Source organism: Mobula hypostoma, chromosome 21 (assembly GCF_963921235.1).
Source record: "Mobula hypostoma chromosome 21, sMobHyp1.1, whole genome shotgun sequence".
NCBI lineage: Eukaryota > Metazoa > Chordata > Chondrichthyes > Myliobatiformes > Myliobatidae > Mobula > Mobula hypostoma.
Genome location: NC_086117.1, coordinates 25,118,777 through 25,135,405, shown reverse-complemented (window position 1 = coordinate 25,135,405; position 16,629 = coordinate 25,118,777). Strand labels below are relative to the sequence as shown.

The 16,629-nt window shown below is 39.6% G+C and overlaps 1 protein-coding gene across 7 annotated transcripts in view; it reads right to left on the bottom strand.

Annotated features, from left to right (window-relative positions):
* The window catches only part of sptan1 (spectrin alpha, non-erythrocytic 1), a 116,474-nt gene that overhangs the window by 35,461 nt on the left and 64,384 nt on the right, over window positions 1-16,629 (bottom strand). For all 7 annotated transcript variants that reach the window (XM_063073664.1, XM_063073663.1, XM_063073666.1 and 4 more), the window contains 9 exons: window positions 14,411-14,446; window positions 12,259-12,306; window positions 11,112-11,203; window positions 9,798-9,942; window positions 8,898-9,079; window positions 8,062-8,161; window positions 7,020-7,217; window positions 4,240-4,386; window positions 745-848 (listed from right to left, as the gene is read on the bottom strand). In XM_063073664.1, the coding sequence (XP_062929734.1) occupies window positions 745-848; window positions 4,240-4,386; window positions 7,020-7,217; window positions 8,062-8,161; window positions 8,898-9,079; window positions 9,798-9,942; window positions 11,112-11,203; window positions 12,259-12,306; window positions 14,411-14,446 (1,052 nt within the window). The remainder of the gene's footprint in view (window positions 1-744; window positions 849-4,239; window positions 4,387-7,019; window positions 7,218-8,061; window positions 8,162-8,897; window positions 9,080-9,797; window positions 9,943-11,111; window positions 11,204-12,258; window positions 12,307-14,410; window positions 14,447-16,629) is intronic.

Below are 16,629 nucleotides of genomic sequence, written 5' to 3'. Positions count from 1 at the left end.
GCATGTAGGTATAGCAAGCGATTAGAAAACGTTATTATTTATAAGGGAAAATGAATACAAATAGTTATCTTTAGTTATCTGGGGAAACTGATCAGACCGCATTTGTGTACTTTTTTCCCCTTATTCTAAGGATGAAAATGCACAGGAACCAGTTCAAGTGATTACTAGACTGATGCCTGCAAAGGGGAGGATGACTTTGATGAGAGATTGGACAAAGTGAGTTATAATCAGATCAACCACTGAAATTGGTAGAGATGCTTCAGTGGCTGAGTGGCAACAGCCTCTCCACGTGGTGGTAGCAAGAAAAACAAAATCATGGATGAAGAGCAGAAGTACATTTGGAGATGATGGAATTTACAAGGAGAAAATACAGATAATATTCTGCATTTATCGAGACCAAGCTACTGAAGCACAGAGCTGGACCATTTAAGACAATATATCTTTCAGGATTGTTGGTGACCAAGTTAAAAAAAAAAATCAAAAACTGTTTCCTTCAGAAGGAAGCACTATTTGGTCCTGCTATGATTGGAAATTTACCCTCTGTGTGATTCTTGCATTCAGGTTTGCTTAAGATTTAGCAATACAGACTTACTACTGTTCAGCTGCATTACTTATAGATCTAGCTGAACTACATGCCTATCTGTGACAGTACCAATGCAAATACAATGGAGTAAACAATTTCAAGTTTCTCTAAGAAACTCAACTTTTTGACTACAAACAGCTGAAATTGTTTGAATCACTTACCTGTCTAATACCTCATTGCGACGCTTTGAAATATCTTCCTTTGCATAATGTTCAGAACCAATCAGCTGATCAGCAAAGGCTTGCAATGCTGCAATTTTCTCCTCCTATCCCAAGCAGAGAAAAGAAGAATGAGCCAAATTTTTTGGCCGCTTTCAGCTGGGAACTTCCCCCGATCCACACATGGCCACATACTACTGACCAGAACTTGTGTGGTTAACCAACAATACTATCACTTTTACTTCAACGATGAAAACAAGCCACAAGATTTATGTGCCATTTTGACTGCAAATTGAAACCGGATTCTGAAATTATATTTTCTGCTATTAATGACAACTTTTTCTCTTGTAAGCCAAGCATCGTAACTCTATTTCCACTCATTTTTAAATTTATTAATTTGTTGTGTTTGGTTACTGAGGGCGAGTGATTTGAAGAAGGATATTTTTACCTTCTATTGCCTAAAGACGTTTAAATTTACATCACAATATCTAGATACGTTCGGATCTGCAGATCACAATTACAAAGGCTTCATACTAAATATCCAAACTATCTATATACTACTAAAACTCTCATGCTCTGTGTCTGTTTGTGACCTCCAATTAGCACAAACGGTGCATTACAGCGGCACTTTTTTTGGCTAAATCGAATTAAAATGCGCTAACTTACAGAATGCAGGCAAAGTTCAGGGTTATATATTCGTATAAAATTGTTCATTCGCCAAACATCAACAGGCTGGCTTTCACCTGCGACCCAATCGGCCATCATGGAAATCGGGGTGCAACAGCCCGATGCATGCGCAGGGCCAGCCTCAGCAGCGACACCTACCGAAGCAAAAGGGCAGGGCAGCTCTATTTCGAGGGTCACATTCTGCTAAACACCATCAGCATGGGACAGCTCAAACTGAGACCCATCAATGAGATAATTAAATCCTATTGTAACGACGCACTTCGAGACACCCATAAAACCCTTTGCTGCAGTCAAAGGGCAGCGGTGACTATATCACATCCATTTAGGAGAGCACCAACCACATTATCAAGAATAATCAGCATCCTTTGGTGTTAGTGCTTCGTATCTTCTATCCAGCATTACGGTAAAAAAAATGGTCAGCCTAATTATGCCGCGTGGAAAGGGAACGGGGACATTATGGTCAAGAGACGACGCTAAACCTCGTAGGGAATTGGCAAGGAGAGGGAGAGAACAAGATTCGGATGAGGCCAGGGCCGCACGACTCCAGGATCAAAGCGTCAGGACAAAAAAAGATGAGAGAAGAAGAGACAGAGGAGGAGAGGCATGCACATCTCCAGGATCAGAGACAAACAACAAACAGCAGAAGAGATGGAGACAGGGTATCAAAGGGCTGCAAATCTCCAGAATGACAACGAGAGGCACAAAGGTAGCAGACCAACACTCAGAACATGCTGGAGGAACTCAGCAGGTCGGGCAGCATCCGTGGAAATGATCAGTCAACGTTTCGGGCCGGAACCCTTCGTCAGGACGGAAGAGGGAAGCGGCAGAGGCCCTATAAAGAAGGTGGGGGGATGGTGGGAAGGAGAAGGCTGGTGGATGCCAGGTAAAAAACCAGTAAGGGGAAAGATAAAGGGGTGGGGGAGAGGAAGCAGGGAGGTGATAGGCAGGAAAGGTGAAGAAGGAATAAGGGAAAGCACAATGGGTAGTAGAAGGAGGTAGAACCATGAGGGAGGTGACAGGCAGCTGGGGGAGGGGACAGAGTGAAACAGGGATGGCGGAAGGGAGGGGGAGGGAATTACCGGAAGTTGGAGAATTCAGGGGCTGGAGACTACCCAGACGGTATATGAGGTGTTGCTCCTCCAACCTGAGTTTAGCCTCATCATGGCAGTACAGGAGGCCATGTATGGACATATCTGAATGGGAATGTGAAGCGGAGTCGAAGTGGGTGGCAACCGGGAGATCCTGTCTGTTGTGGTGGTCCTGTCTGAAGTGCTCGACGAAGCGGTCCCCCAATCTGCGTCGGGTTTCACCGATGTAGAGGAGGCCGCACCGGGAGCACCGGATGCAATAGATGACCCCAACAGACTCACAAGTGAAGTGCTGCCTCACCTGGAAGGACTGTTTGCGGCCCTGAATGGTGGCAAGAGAGGAGGTGTAGGGACAGGTGTAGCACTTACGCTTACAGGGATAAGTGCCGGGTGGGAGATCCATGGGGAGGGACGTGTGGACCAAGGAGGCGCAGAGGGAACGATCCCTGCGGAAAGCGGAGAGGTGGAGAGGGAAAGTTGTGCTCAGTGGTGGGGTCCTGTTGAAGGTGGTGGAAGTTGCGGAGGATAATGTGCTGGATATGGAGGCTGGTGGGGAGGTAGGTGAGGACAAGGGGAATTCTGTCCCTGCTGTGGTGACGCGAGGATGGGGTGAGGGCCAAAGTGCGGGAAATGGAGGAGATACGAGTGAGGGCATCATTGATGACGGCAGAAGGGAAACCACGATCATTAAAGAAAGAGCACATTTGAGATGTCCTGGATGGCAGATAAGCCAGAAATGATGCCATCAAAGGTGTCCTTCGTTAAACGAAGAGGAGCTATATTCGCTTTGCTACATGTCGTTCTTCTTTAATAAATTGAGGTTTACTACTTCAGTTTCCAAAGCAAAGCGATACCAATAGCATTCAGGAAAATTTAATGTTCATTCTGGTCACATCAGACTGCACTACCCTTCTCTCAAAGGGTGCCCCAAAGGTACACTCCATTGTCTAGTTCTCATTAAAGATGAGTATACTGACAGAATGGTCAAAGACAAATAGTCCTTACTAAGGATGGATCCAGTTCTAACCACTGGGTGTCACTGTATTGATATGAAGGTACAGCCTGCGAATTACCAAAATAGCCAAAATTCCCTGAGCTAATAATATTTCTATCTGAAGAATCATTACAGTGATCAACAGAACCAGGAGAAGTCAATAAGATAGGAATAGGTCATCTGACCTTCAAAACCATTCTGCCATTAAACAACTATGTACCTAATCTCTCTCAACTACATTTCCCTACTCTATCTCTGAATAGCTCAATTCACTTAATATCCAGAAATGGACCTATTTCTGCTTTAAATGAATATGGCAAGTAAGTGTCCACAAGCCCCTGGAACAGAGGATTTTTAAATATTTATCACTCTCCAAGCAAATGGTCCTTATCTTAACCCAATGAGGCCTGCCCCTTAATTCGTGGCCATGACTCACAGCTCTGAACTCGGGGAAAACAGCTTCTCTCCTTCTATCTGTTGATTCCAAGTGAGATTCAATATTACCTCTCATTCATTTAAGCTCTGGAGAAAAGGTCTCATTCTTTTCTAATTATCAAGAACAATGTTTGACCAATGTTTCAAAATATAATGTAATTTCTAGCCAATTTCTGTTCAAGATATCATGCTTTAAACAAAGTTTAAACATTATACTGATTCCAATTTATTAGCCAAGTAACTGAAAATTAATTAGATAAATTGTCATGATTAGGATTTATTTCCTTATATTACCTGCACAGTAATGGCTTTATCAAAATCTTCGTGTTTCTTGATGAGGGCTTCCACACTGTCCAGGGAATCACCTTTGTCATCACTGGCCAAGAATGCCTCACGTGCTGCCATCCAATTCTCAGCCTGTTCACAGTCACGGTTAAACAACTACCAAAAGGAGAAAAGAACTTTAAGTGCAACATTTCATAGAAAGCAAAAAACTAAACACAGCAAACCAGGGATAGAGAAAAGGTTCCAAAAGTGTGTCACCAATTCTCCAACCCAAGCTCCCTTCTCAGTTGGGAGTACAGATCTGATGAATTTATCCAAGAGAACTTGAATATCACAATATTATTTCAGGAGATACAAATTCATGAATGCTTTTGACAAATTCTCATGTGCACACAGTCTTTAATACTTTTTAATTGTCATAGAATGATGGATAAAATTGGTTATTGTAGAAGTGCAGGTCTGAAGGCATTTCCACTTTCAAATAAATCAATTATGTCCTGAAATGACTCCAGCTTTGCTTGTTTTCAAAACTTTAAAAAAAAAATCTAATTGCTCATTCTGCTGGCAGTAATTAAAGTGAATGTAATTAAAGTTAGGGCTAGAAAAACCAATAAAGTAGTACAGCACAAAAACAGGCCCTTTGGCCCACCTAGTCCATGCTGAAAAAATTTAACCTGCCTATTCCCACTGACTTGCACCAGGATGATAGCCCTACATATCCCTAATATCCATGTACCTATCGAACTTCTCTTAAACATTGAAATTGAGCTCACATACACTAATTTGTACTGGCAGTTCATTCCACACTCTCGCAACCCTCTGAGTGAAGAAGTTTCCCCTCATGTTCCTCTTAAACTTCTCACCTTTCACCTTTAACCCATGATCTCAGGTTGTACTCTCACCCAAACTCAATGGAAAAAGCCTGCTTGCATTTACCCTATCTATACCCCTCATAATTTTATACAGAAAATTATACAGAAGTTCAGGCATTAAGAGGAAATACTTAACTCAAGCACTAAACAAGCTACTAGAGGACAAGGCGCACCTCAGGGGTGTGCGCTTAGCCCACTGCTCTACTCTGTATACACATGACTGTGTGGCTAGGCATAGCTCAAATATCATCTATAAATTTGCTGATGATACAACCATTGTTGGTAGAATCTCAGGTGGTGACGAGAGGGCGTACGGGAGTGAGATATGCCAACTAGTGGAGTGGTGCCGTAGCAACAACCTGGCACTCAATGTCAGTAAGACGAAATAGCTGACCGTGGACTTCAGGAAGGGTAAGATGAAGAAACACATACCAATACTTATAGAGGGATCAGAAGTGGAGAGAGTGAGCAGTTTCAAGTTCCTGGGTGTCAATATCTCTGAGGATCTATTCTGGTCCCAACGTATCGATGTAGTTATAAAGAATGCAAGACAGCGGCTATACTTTAGTAGGAGTTTGAAGCGATTTGGTATGTCAACAAATACACTCAAAAACTTCTATAGTTGTACCGTAGAGAGCATTCTAACAGGCTGCATCACTGTCTGGTATGGAGGGGCTACTGCACAGGACCAAAAGCAGCACAGAAGGTTGTAAATCTAGTCAGCTCCATCTTGGGTACTAGCCTACAAAGTACCCAGGACATCTTTAGGGAGTGGTGTCTCAGAAAGGTAGCATTCATTATTAAAGACCTCCAGCACCCAGGGATGCCCTTTTCTCACTGTTACCATCAGGTAGGAGGTACAGAAGCCTTAATTACTCAGTGATTTCAGGAACAGTTTCTTCCCCTCTGCCATCTGATTCCTAAGTGGACATTGAATCTTTGGACACTACCTCACATTTTTCCGTTTTTGCACTTTTTAAAATCTATTCAATATACATTGTTTATTGATTATTTTATTTATTTTTTATTCTCTGCTAGATTATGTATTGCATTGAACTGCTGCTGCTAAGTTAACAAATTTCACGTCACATGCCGGTGATAATAAACCCGATTCTAATTCAGAAGATACAAATTCAGCAAACATTACAGGGTCAATAACCAGGAAACAAAAATTCACCCTAGGGAAAAAATGGTGGAAGCAGATAAAATGGAAACAATACGCTTCCATACCAACTGTGACCAATACCATCTTCCAGTGTGGTGAATAATAAAAGAATTTCTGAATGCATTCAATAGAGAAGCTGAGAAGCACATTTCATAATTGATCATCAGCTTGGCTGAACATCCACTCCTCACATTTGTAATCAAATTTTTGCTTTGCTGCTTGATAAAACTTCAAATCCTCAATTTAAATTCCACTTTCTATTCCCCTCATCACAGCTGTCCCTTTTGCATTACTTTTTAACAATGCATCAGTAATATTCATTAATGAATTCCATTTAATAATAAAAACAATCCTATTAAAAATGGATGAATATAAACTGTACAAACTGATTAATCTAAACAATCAGTTTAGCGTACAAACAATTTTCTCCAACTAGATAATGTAATGGCACAGATTGCTTCATACTTCGGTGCAGTGAGAAGCAGTGCACTTGGTGTTAAATCTACAACAATCAAAAGATTCAGGGCAACACACACAAAATGCTGGAGGAACACAGCAGGCCAGGCAGCATTGATGGAAAAGAGTAAGTAGTTGATGTTTCAAGCCGAGACCCTTCATCAAAGGATTCACCTTTTATTTGCCTTTACTAGCAAAATTCAAATGAAATCTTAGCCACACCACAGTAGCAAAAGCACAAATTTAGTCCATCAGCTACAAGGTAATTCTGTGAAAATATGCTGTGATCTCAATACCTGCAACTCCAGACACTGATCCAACATCATTCTGCGCTGGATCCAGGCTTTCTCCAAACCTGCACGTTCACGCTCCAGGATATCCAATTTCTCCCTAATTTCAGGGCAAGCATAATGTCCGCGAGCCAGGAGCTGATGTCCAAACTGTTCAAATGCTTGGAATGTGCCTGCCCTAGCATCAATCTCAGTACGATGTTCCTGTAACAAGGGTTAAGAGTGAGAGAAATAGACATAGTTAAAAGTAGATATTACCTGTATAAAACGGTTTCATAGTTTGGATTTCCTCAAGCAGCATTCCTGCTGCCCAATAGGGGGACAAAAATTGAGCTTGAAATCACCAATTTCAAATCTGATTTTCTATCCACCAAAATAACAAGGAGTCTTGAAACTTGTATTAAGTACACTCAGCATCCAATGAGTGCAACAATACAGAACTTCCTTTAAGAAGAAAGGAATGAACAATCAGAACCATTAGCAAATCATGATTGGATATTTCTCCCAGAAGTATTACTACAGATGTGTTTTGAAAAAAAAAAATCACCAAATGTAGGGAAAAGAATAACTTTTACTACATCTTACTGAATATCAGAATGGGTTACAAGTTGGTACCTTTGCAATACAACACATTCCCTTGCATTGACATTTAAAACTATGACATTAGTGTTTGTGAAGTTCGTAAGATTAATCAAGAATAATTCTAGACACGTTTACAAGACACTAAGTTAATACTGCTTCCAACATGTCTATGTTGAACAAAAACTCAGAATGGCAAGCAAATCACTGATGATACATTTTTAAACATTTTCATTCAGAAGCAGTATCTGAAGTAGTATTTCATTCAGAAGCAGTATTGGTCGATTTCCAAATCTGGTTTTAAACCCAATAAAAAGTCACCATGCACTAATTAAAGCAGTTATTCTTTGGCTAAAAAGTGGACATTAAAAATTAAACTCTTCTTTTGAATAACAGAATAAAAATATTTCCAATGATTGTCTAACACAATTTAGGGAAATGAATCAGTTTAGATCTTTTTTTAAGTCACCTGGTGTCTCTCCAAAAGGGCTTCTGCTCCTGTTACATCCTTGGCGAGTTCCTCTGAAGAAACCAATCCTCTGATTCCATTTATCCAGGACATAAGGTCTCTGGGAAAACAGTAATTGAGTGGGATAACCATAACCTCCAACAGTACTTTGCTCAAAGGAAATTACATAAACTGACATTCTTTTGAATTTATAAGGTTAAGGCAGACATGATCAAGATTTTGAAGAGTAGTAAGGGGAACAAATAAAGTACACAGAAAGAAACCCATTTTTCATTTGTTGGGGGATCTAGCATCAAATAAAACAGGTCATTTTTTAAAGAAATTTTTTTCTTTCAGATAACATTTCCAAGCAAGTTGAAACTCTCCCACAAAAGACAATTGATGCTAGGCTTCAATTCTAAAATCAACAGCTTTTTATTAATCTAAGGAAATTTAGAGACAAGTGGCAAAGACAGATATCTGAAGTTGGGTCATCTATCAGTTGTCTCACTTTTGAGATGAGTAGATTTGTGGGGCTAAATAGACTATTACTGTTTCTAAAAGTAAAATGATTTGTATTGCTTTCTGGGGACTCAACATTTTGTGCTTGACCTTTTCTCTAAAAAAAATAGATACATACTATTTTTAGTGCAAAATCATTATTTTTTAGTGAGAGTTGGTACTTGGGAAACTCCTGGCAGCAACATGTAAATGCTAGGCAGCAGAAAAGGGAAATCTGTGGCATGATGCGGTCTGGTAGTCGAGTTGTAGTTCCCTCATACATCTATGCACTGGTAACAAGTAACAAAATAATCCTCAATTTGTACTTTGCAGGGAAAGGCAAGTGTGACTGGTACCTGAAATCACTCAAGAAACGCTGCAGGTCATGAGAGTCGTTCAATTTTCCTTTACGCTGGTCAGCACGCTCCACCAGGTTAGTCCAGGCCTGATTTAGTTCTGTGCATTTTTCTTGGACATCTTCAACTGACTCTGGATGAGACTGAATCAATCTGTTCGCAGTTTCTCCCAGGGAATTCACCTATATACAACAATTAAAATTCAGTCAGACAACATGGAATTAAAAACAGATTTTGGACCAGCATTCAATACATCAGGTGCATCTCTACTGTTGTATGAATTAGTAAATACCGCTTTTCTCTGAACTTAAAATTCTTTAGATTCAATTCTAGCTTTGGTAAAAGTTGCAAATGAATTAGCATTACCCTTTTAAGAAGTCACATTGCTATATTGGAGATAATATACCCTATTACCATGTTGCACCTGTCATGACCCCCTTCCCTAATTTTCCCACGTGGCATATTCTAACGTATCGTTGATTTTCTTTCACTTGGTGTACACAAAAGGGTAACGAGGAATCATACTGATCTGGCATAGGTTTTATCTTCTGTTCTCAACGGTGCCATAAGAAATCCATTAGTTTTAGTTGATTCATTATTTCTATAGAATCCTAACTGGACAACTGGATGAAGTTATGTAAAGAAGATTCCAGTATGGAGTTTATTTGATTTTAACTGAGGTCATAATTAAATTCATGCAATTTTGAAAGCTTTTAATCTTGCAAAGCCCATACATCTTCAAGAGATATAGTTATAAATAGCTCAGCTAAATACGTCCTAGACGTTCAGGCAATTAAATTAATTTTGCCAAATAAGCCCACCATTGAGTAGGACAAAACAAACTACTTTCCAAAAGAATTAAAGACTGTTAATGTTTGACAGACCAAAATTATAGCTCACTTTATCTCCCAGAGCAGCAAGGTCCCGTTCAAATCCTTCATGTTTACGCTGCAGGGCCTGTACGCTTGCTAGGTCATGTCCATAATTATCTGTGTTCAGAGCTTGGTTTTTCTCTTCAATCCATTCCTTGGTTTCATCAGCATCTCTGCACAATATTAATATAAATATTTTAAACCACAATTAATGACTTACCTATGACTGTGTGGCTAAGTAAGCTCCAACACCATATTCAAGTTTGCCAGTGACACCACTGTTGTGAGCCATATCAAAGGTGGTGATGAATCAGCATATAGGAAGGAGGTTGAAAATTTGGCTGAGTGGTGTCATAACAAGAACCTCTCATTCAGTGTCAGCAAGGACAAAAACTAACTGTAGACTTCACGAGAGGGAACCAGCGGTCCATGAGTCAATCCGTATCAGAGGATCAGAGGTGAAGCGGGTTAGTAACTTTAAATTGCCAGGTGTCACTATCTCAGAGGACCTGTCCTGGATTCAGCACACAAATCTAATTGCAAAGAAAGCATGACAAGTGTCTCTACTTCCTTAGGAGGCTGCAGAGATTCGACATGACATTAAAAACCTTGACAACCTTCTAATGTTGTGTAGTGGAAAGTATATTAACTGGCTGCATTACTGCCTGGTATGGGAACACCAATGCCTTTGAGCGGAAAATCCTACAAAAGGTAACAGATTCGGCCCAGTACATAAACGGCCAAAGCACTCCCAACCATTAAGCACATTTATATGAAATGCTGATGTAGGAAAGCAGCATCTCTTATCAAAGATTCTCACCCCTCTTTTCTCGCTGCTGCCATCAAGCAGAAGGTACAAGTTTCTCAGGACTCACACCACCAGGTTCAAGAGCAGTTACTACCCCTCAACCATCAGGCTCTTGAACAAAAGAGGATAATTATACTCATTTATTAAGATGTTCCCACAACAAATGATCTCACTTTAAGGACTCTTTAGCTTATTATTTCATGCTCTCGTTATTTATTGCTATTTATTTATAGTTGCACTGCAACAGTTTGTTGTCTTCTACGCTCTTGCTCTTACATTGATCCTGTTTTCAGTTACTATTCTATAGATTTGTTGAGTATGCCCACAGCAAAAAGAATCTCAGGGTTGCATGTGGTGACGTGTATGTACTCAGATAATAAATTTTACTTTGTACCTTGAACCTGTACAGAAATAATTGTCAAGCCAATCTTACTAAATTGAATTGAATTATTAAAAAGAGTTGCAGTTAAAGAAAGAATGCAAATAAAACAGAATTCCGCATTTCAATTCTATTAATTTAACACAGCTACTCACCTATGGAATCTCTGTACCTCATGGGCACTTCCCAAGATCTGGCTGCGCTCCTCAGCCAGTTGTTGCAGTGACTTCCAACGCTCATTCAGATCCTGACAAAAAAAAACAGAAGGATGCAAATCAACCAAGTCTACACAGAAATATCACTTGAGGATAAATCCTTTCAATAGCTTAAATTAGTAGATTTTTTTTAAAGTTCAGGTATCTAGAGGTATTTGGTTTATTTAATTAAAAGTTTAATTTTTGCTAAATCTTCCACTCCAATTACAGGAACCCTTGTGCTGAGCATCATTATCGATGGGATTTTCATTTGCTGTAGGAACTTAAGGAGCAAGAAGATGGTAAGAGGGGATGAGCTGAAGTTTGAGGAAAGCTTCAAGGTACCATAGGAACACAACACAGGAGAGGGACGAAGGTAGGTATAGGTCTCTTAACCCAGTAACAGGCTTCAACTTGCTGGTGAGAACCTAGCTCTGTGACTGAGAGCCCATTCTGTTCATGAGAATCATATGTAAGGCAGCACATGAAAGTGATATCAACTGAATATTGATTAAAGTCTCTTGCACCTGCTCACTGGCCACCATTTATTTGAAAAGAATGCACAGACCTAATGTCAATATCCTACTTAATGCAGTCTAGTACTTTACCGCAGGACAGTCAGCTACATCATAAAATCATAAACTGTGTAGACTGTGATAATTTCCAGAACCTTACATTTATCATAATCCTTTTCCTAGAAATGCCCTTATACATTTTGCAAAAACCTTTTATTTCTCATGATCTACTACCCCTGAAGTACAGCTACCTCTCAAAGTTGCACAATTAATACACATGCACTGATAAAGCACAAAGAAGCAAGGGGTTAACTTAAGACAACAAGATGCAAATTCACTATTTTATAGCATATTATTATGCATAGCAGTTTAGCTCAATTGAAACAACCGGCGCATGTTCCAAAACCTTTTGCAATATATGACTGGTTTATTACTCGATACAGATGATGAATGAAGAAAGGACACTATTGAAACCTAAATTACAACAGCAATGCACTTCAACAAATGAGTAAAGTACAATGGGAAATCCCAGCACTGCACGTAAAACATGTGAAGAGATAGTGTCAGAAAGTAAAAGATACATCAGTTCTTACCTTGATGGCATTAAAATTAGCCACAGTTTGCATCATCAGTCGGGCAGACTATCGCAACCATGAATCACAGCAGCAGAAAACCAAACCAGTCACGAGCAGTCAGTGAAGAGAAATGTTAAAATTAGAAATACCAATCATCAACAACAATTCATTTAGAACACAGAACAGTATAGTACGGGTCCTACTACCAATAATGCTGGGCCGACCTTTTGATCTACTCCAAGGTCAATCCAACTCTTCTCTCTCACACAGCCCTTCATTTTTTTTAATCCATGTAACTACCTAAGAATCTCTGAAATGTCCCAAATACATCCACCACACCCAACAGTGTATTCAACGCACTTACCATTCTCCCTGTAAAAAACCTACCTGACATGCCCCTTCCTCATACTTTCGTCCAATCACCTTAAAAGTATGTACTCTCATACTAACCATTACTGTCCTAGGAAAGAGGTGCTGGCTGTCTACTCTAATTATGATTATCATCTTGTAGATCTCTATCAAGTCCCCTCTCACCCTTCTTCGCTCCAAAGAGTAAAACCCTAGCTTGCTCAACCTTCAGAACCTCTTTTCTGTTGGTTATATGAGAAAATAATACAAAATGGGAAATGCAGGTTATGCCCAAATCATTAACTCAACTATGTTGAAAATTAAGAGCATTCACAGGCTAAAGTCAAAATGAATCATGAATGACAAGCACTAGGTAAAGGTACACATAAGTGTCAAGATTAGATGGGAATAACGAAACATGTGAAATCGTCCACAAATAAAAGCATTTCAATGGTTTGATTTGCAAAAACCAGGTTTAGCAGTTCCTTGTTAACGGTTCAATTTAGTTCTTTATTTTTATGTTAGAGGCACATAGAAGATTCAGGGGTGCTGACGTTTACGGAACTGCAAGTTGCTGTGTGGTACTTAATCATCAAGTGATCCTTAATTTTTTTCCATTCTCTCTACATGGCAATTATTTTTGCTGGAAAATACTTCTATGAAAAACACTCAAGAGTTCATTTTTGTACATAAATCTACATGTAGACCAAGCTAACTGCACACTGATGGTATTGGAGTACAGCTCACTCACACCATCACCAAATGTTCGTCTTTAACAGTGAGGGTCACTACATACTCGTGAACTTGCTCTCCTTCTAACCAAAACACAATTAAAAACATTGTAAATTAAACAAAGACTAGACACAAAAGTCTCTCAACATGAACAACTTATGGTCATACAGTCATATAGTACTACAGCACAGAAACAGGACCAAAATGTACTGGTCCCAATGTGTCCCAGTTAACTGGAATCCACTGTATTTGTCACAACCACTCTCTGTAGTAGTATTTAGGACTTTCAACTCTATAGAGCGACTTACATATTGACAACCAAGATGAAAAAGTTGTGTTAAAGGACAAAAGGATTTATTCAAACAAAAATGGATAATGTGCATCCGTAAACAGGATTGTATCACACAAGAAATGAGAAAATTGTTAAAATAATTAGTAAGCAGTTACTGAAAACCCAGTTTTAAAAGCAGTAGTTTGTAGTCATGACTAAAAGAATTACATTTGCCTGAAATACTGCGAAGTATTTTGGGATGGTGGTGAAATTCTTATTCATGAAAGAGATATGCTCAATTGAAGAGTTGCTGACTCGCCATGCAAGATTACACTGTCTTCAACTCCTTTTGGAATCTCTGATTCTATCAACAGTTAATGAAAATCAAAATCAGTGAGGAGAACCAGGCTGAAGAATGTCCTGTCAAGCTACAAACAGGAATATCTTCACTTTTAATTTGTCAGTACAGCAACTTATCCTAAAGAAGTAGATCAAAAGACAGCAAAGATGTCAAGATGAAATTTGTCAAGGATATCTCAGGCATTGTAGTCCAGAATATGGAAATAATTTAAGGAAAACATCAATGTACAACTTTCAATGAATGTTTCAAAGAAATTATTAAAGACCAGTACAAAATAAAGGTATCCACTTTTTCCCCCTAAAGTCACTGTAAATTAGCGACCTTGGTCGGGGGCAGAGTATAAAGTGAATGTTAACTAGTAGAACTACAAATACTGGTGGCCTCTGGAAAATGAAAGGGTAGTACAAATCTAGGTTTTTTCAGGCAAATGACACGATTCATTGAAAGGAAACTCATACCTTCCATGGTGATGACGATTTTGAATCGGCTTCATCCTATGAGGGGAAAAAGGAAAAGAAAAATTACAAGCCTTGTTAGAGAGAAAATACAGTGAATAAACATCAAGAAATCAGATGCACACAATTTAATTCAGCCATTATATCAATATGGCATGAGGCACGATGGATATATTCAGTAAATACAAAATGCTACCTGGCCTCCAGCACTTTGTGTGCGTTGCCTTGGATTTCCAGTATCTGCAGATTTTTCTTGTGTTTGTGTATTGTACATATTCAACATGGATTTAAACATGATAAAATTCACAGTGAATGCTCTCTTTCAACTGGTTTTATCAAATTGCTCCCAGTATAACTTTGATGCAGTATCTAATTTAATATGTGTTAGGATAGCAAATAAACTATACAAACTATTTATACAAATCATCCTCGGCTATTTTCGCACTCGTGGAACAATGGCCTAAGTAATTTAACTTTTGAAGAAGATTACACCAGAACAATTACTTCCTTTGTAAATGAACCTTCATTTGGAAAGTACAAGAAGTTGAGATAAAAAAATAGCAAGTCTCAAAAGGTCAGGCCTAGACTTACTACACTCAAAATGTTACTTAACCAAGTGACAACACAACCACGAATCATCACTGAAATTTAATGCATTACATGGAGAGGTAGTGGGGAGGAGGTATACAACTCGTATCAAAAAGCAAAGCAGTTCAAGTTTCCTTGTGCAAGTAACACTTAGTCTACATGTTGCCTCACATTCATGGCCCACCAAATTACAACACTGGAAGTTGAACTACACAATCCCTTCCATCTCCCCCAATTCTTGCCACAGACATTTCATAAAATCTGTCTTCAACTCCTTAACACACCTACCACCTGTCCTGCCCAAGTTTACGGCTGCAACGAATTAGAACAAGAGGTGGTGGGACAGGAAGGAAGTGGGGTCAGGGCAATGACATTTATAAAATGTGGAAGGCAAAATCTTTCCTGGAACAACGTGTATAATCAGATGCCCAGTGCTTATGGAATGTGACAATGTGTTTGTGTAAGCATGACTGGTTAAGGTGTAGCTATGGGCTCAAGCTACACCCACAACTTCCTGAGATATCCGATCCATCTCTCATTTCTGACCTACTCAAGCCCTTTCCCATAACTTTTTTTTCCATTCTATTGTTAACTGTATTGGTGCTGCTTTCTACAAGTGTACAGATCTGAAGAAAGTCATGAAGTTGTTGCCAATTTCAAGTATGCTCTCACAGTCCACAGCTTCCACTCCCTTTCTTGACATTTCAATATCCAGGAGATGATTAGTAACCAATATCAATTACAAACCCAGCTCACAGATTCCTGCAGTTATTTAGACTATTTATTCTTCCTCCAACCCAGTTTACTGTAAGGTCTTCATTGCATTATCCCAGTGTCCCCATCCACATGGTCAGCTTCCATGACAAGATTTTCCACATTGGCGTCTTTCAGACACCTTCCTTTTTCCTTAAAAATGACATCCTCCAGCATTGTTGAAACTGCTCTCGATCACACCTCAAGAGCTATTGCCCCTATCCTTTCAGCACTCCAAAGGGAGTGTTCTATCAATATCTCCCAGGTTCATTCTTCCATCTCCAAACATTTCCGTCCTTGCGACACTTTCCCTTGCATCTTTGGAAATGCAACAGCTGTCTCTTTACTCCTTTTAAAGCTACAATTCACCTATACCTCTTCTATCTGTACTGCATCATGATGTAGTCTCCTCTGCGCAGAAGAGGCCAAAAGCAGATTGTGTCAACACTTTGCAAACCAGCTCTGTTCTGACACAAAAGCTGCCTGTGACTTTATCACAAACAAGAGAAAATCTGCAGATGCTGGAAATCCGAGCAACACACAGAAAATGCTGGAGAACTCAGCAGGCCAGGCAGCATCTAAGAAAAGATTATAGTCGACGTTTAGGGCCTAAACCCTTCCGCAGAACTTTTTCTGGCTTTTTATGTTTTTGTTAAAATTTGACACATAACAGTTAAGTTCTATATTTGTTCTGGCCAGATTTCCCCCTTACCCCCATCCCATTGTGCTAACCACAACTCTAGTTCCACACATTCTCCACTATACTCCTGAAGCAAGCCTTAATGCTATAATCTCCCAAGCTCCTAGCACAGACCCTCTGATCGTCCAACATGCACCACCCCAAATGTGTCCTTGATCCCAAATTCACCTCCCCACCACTG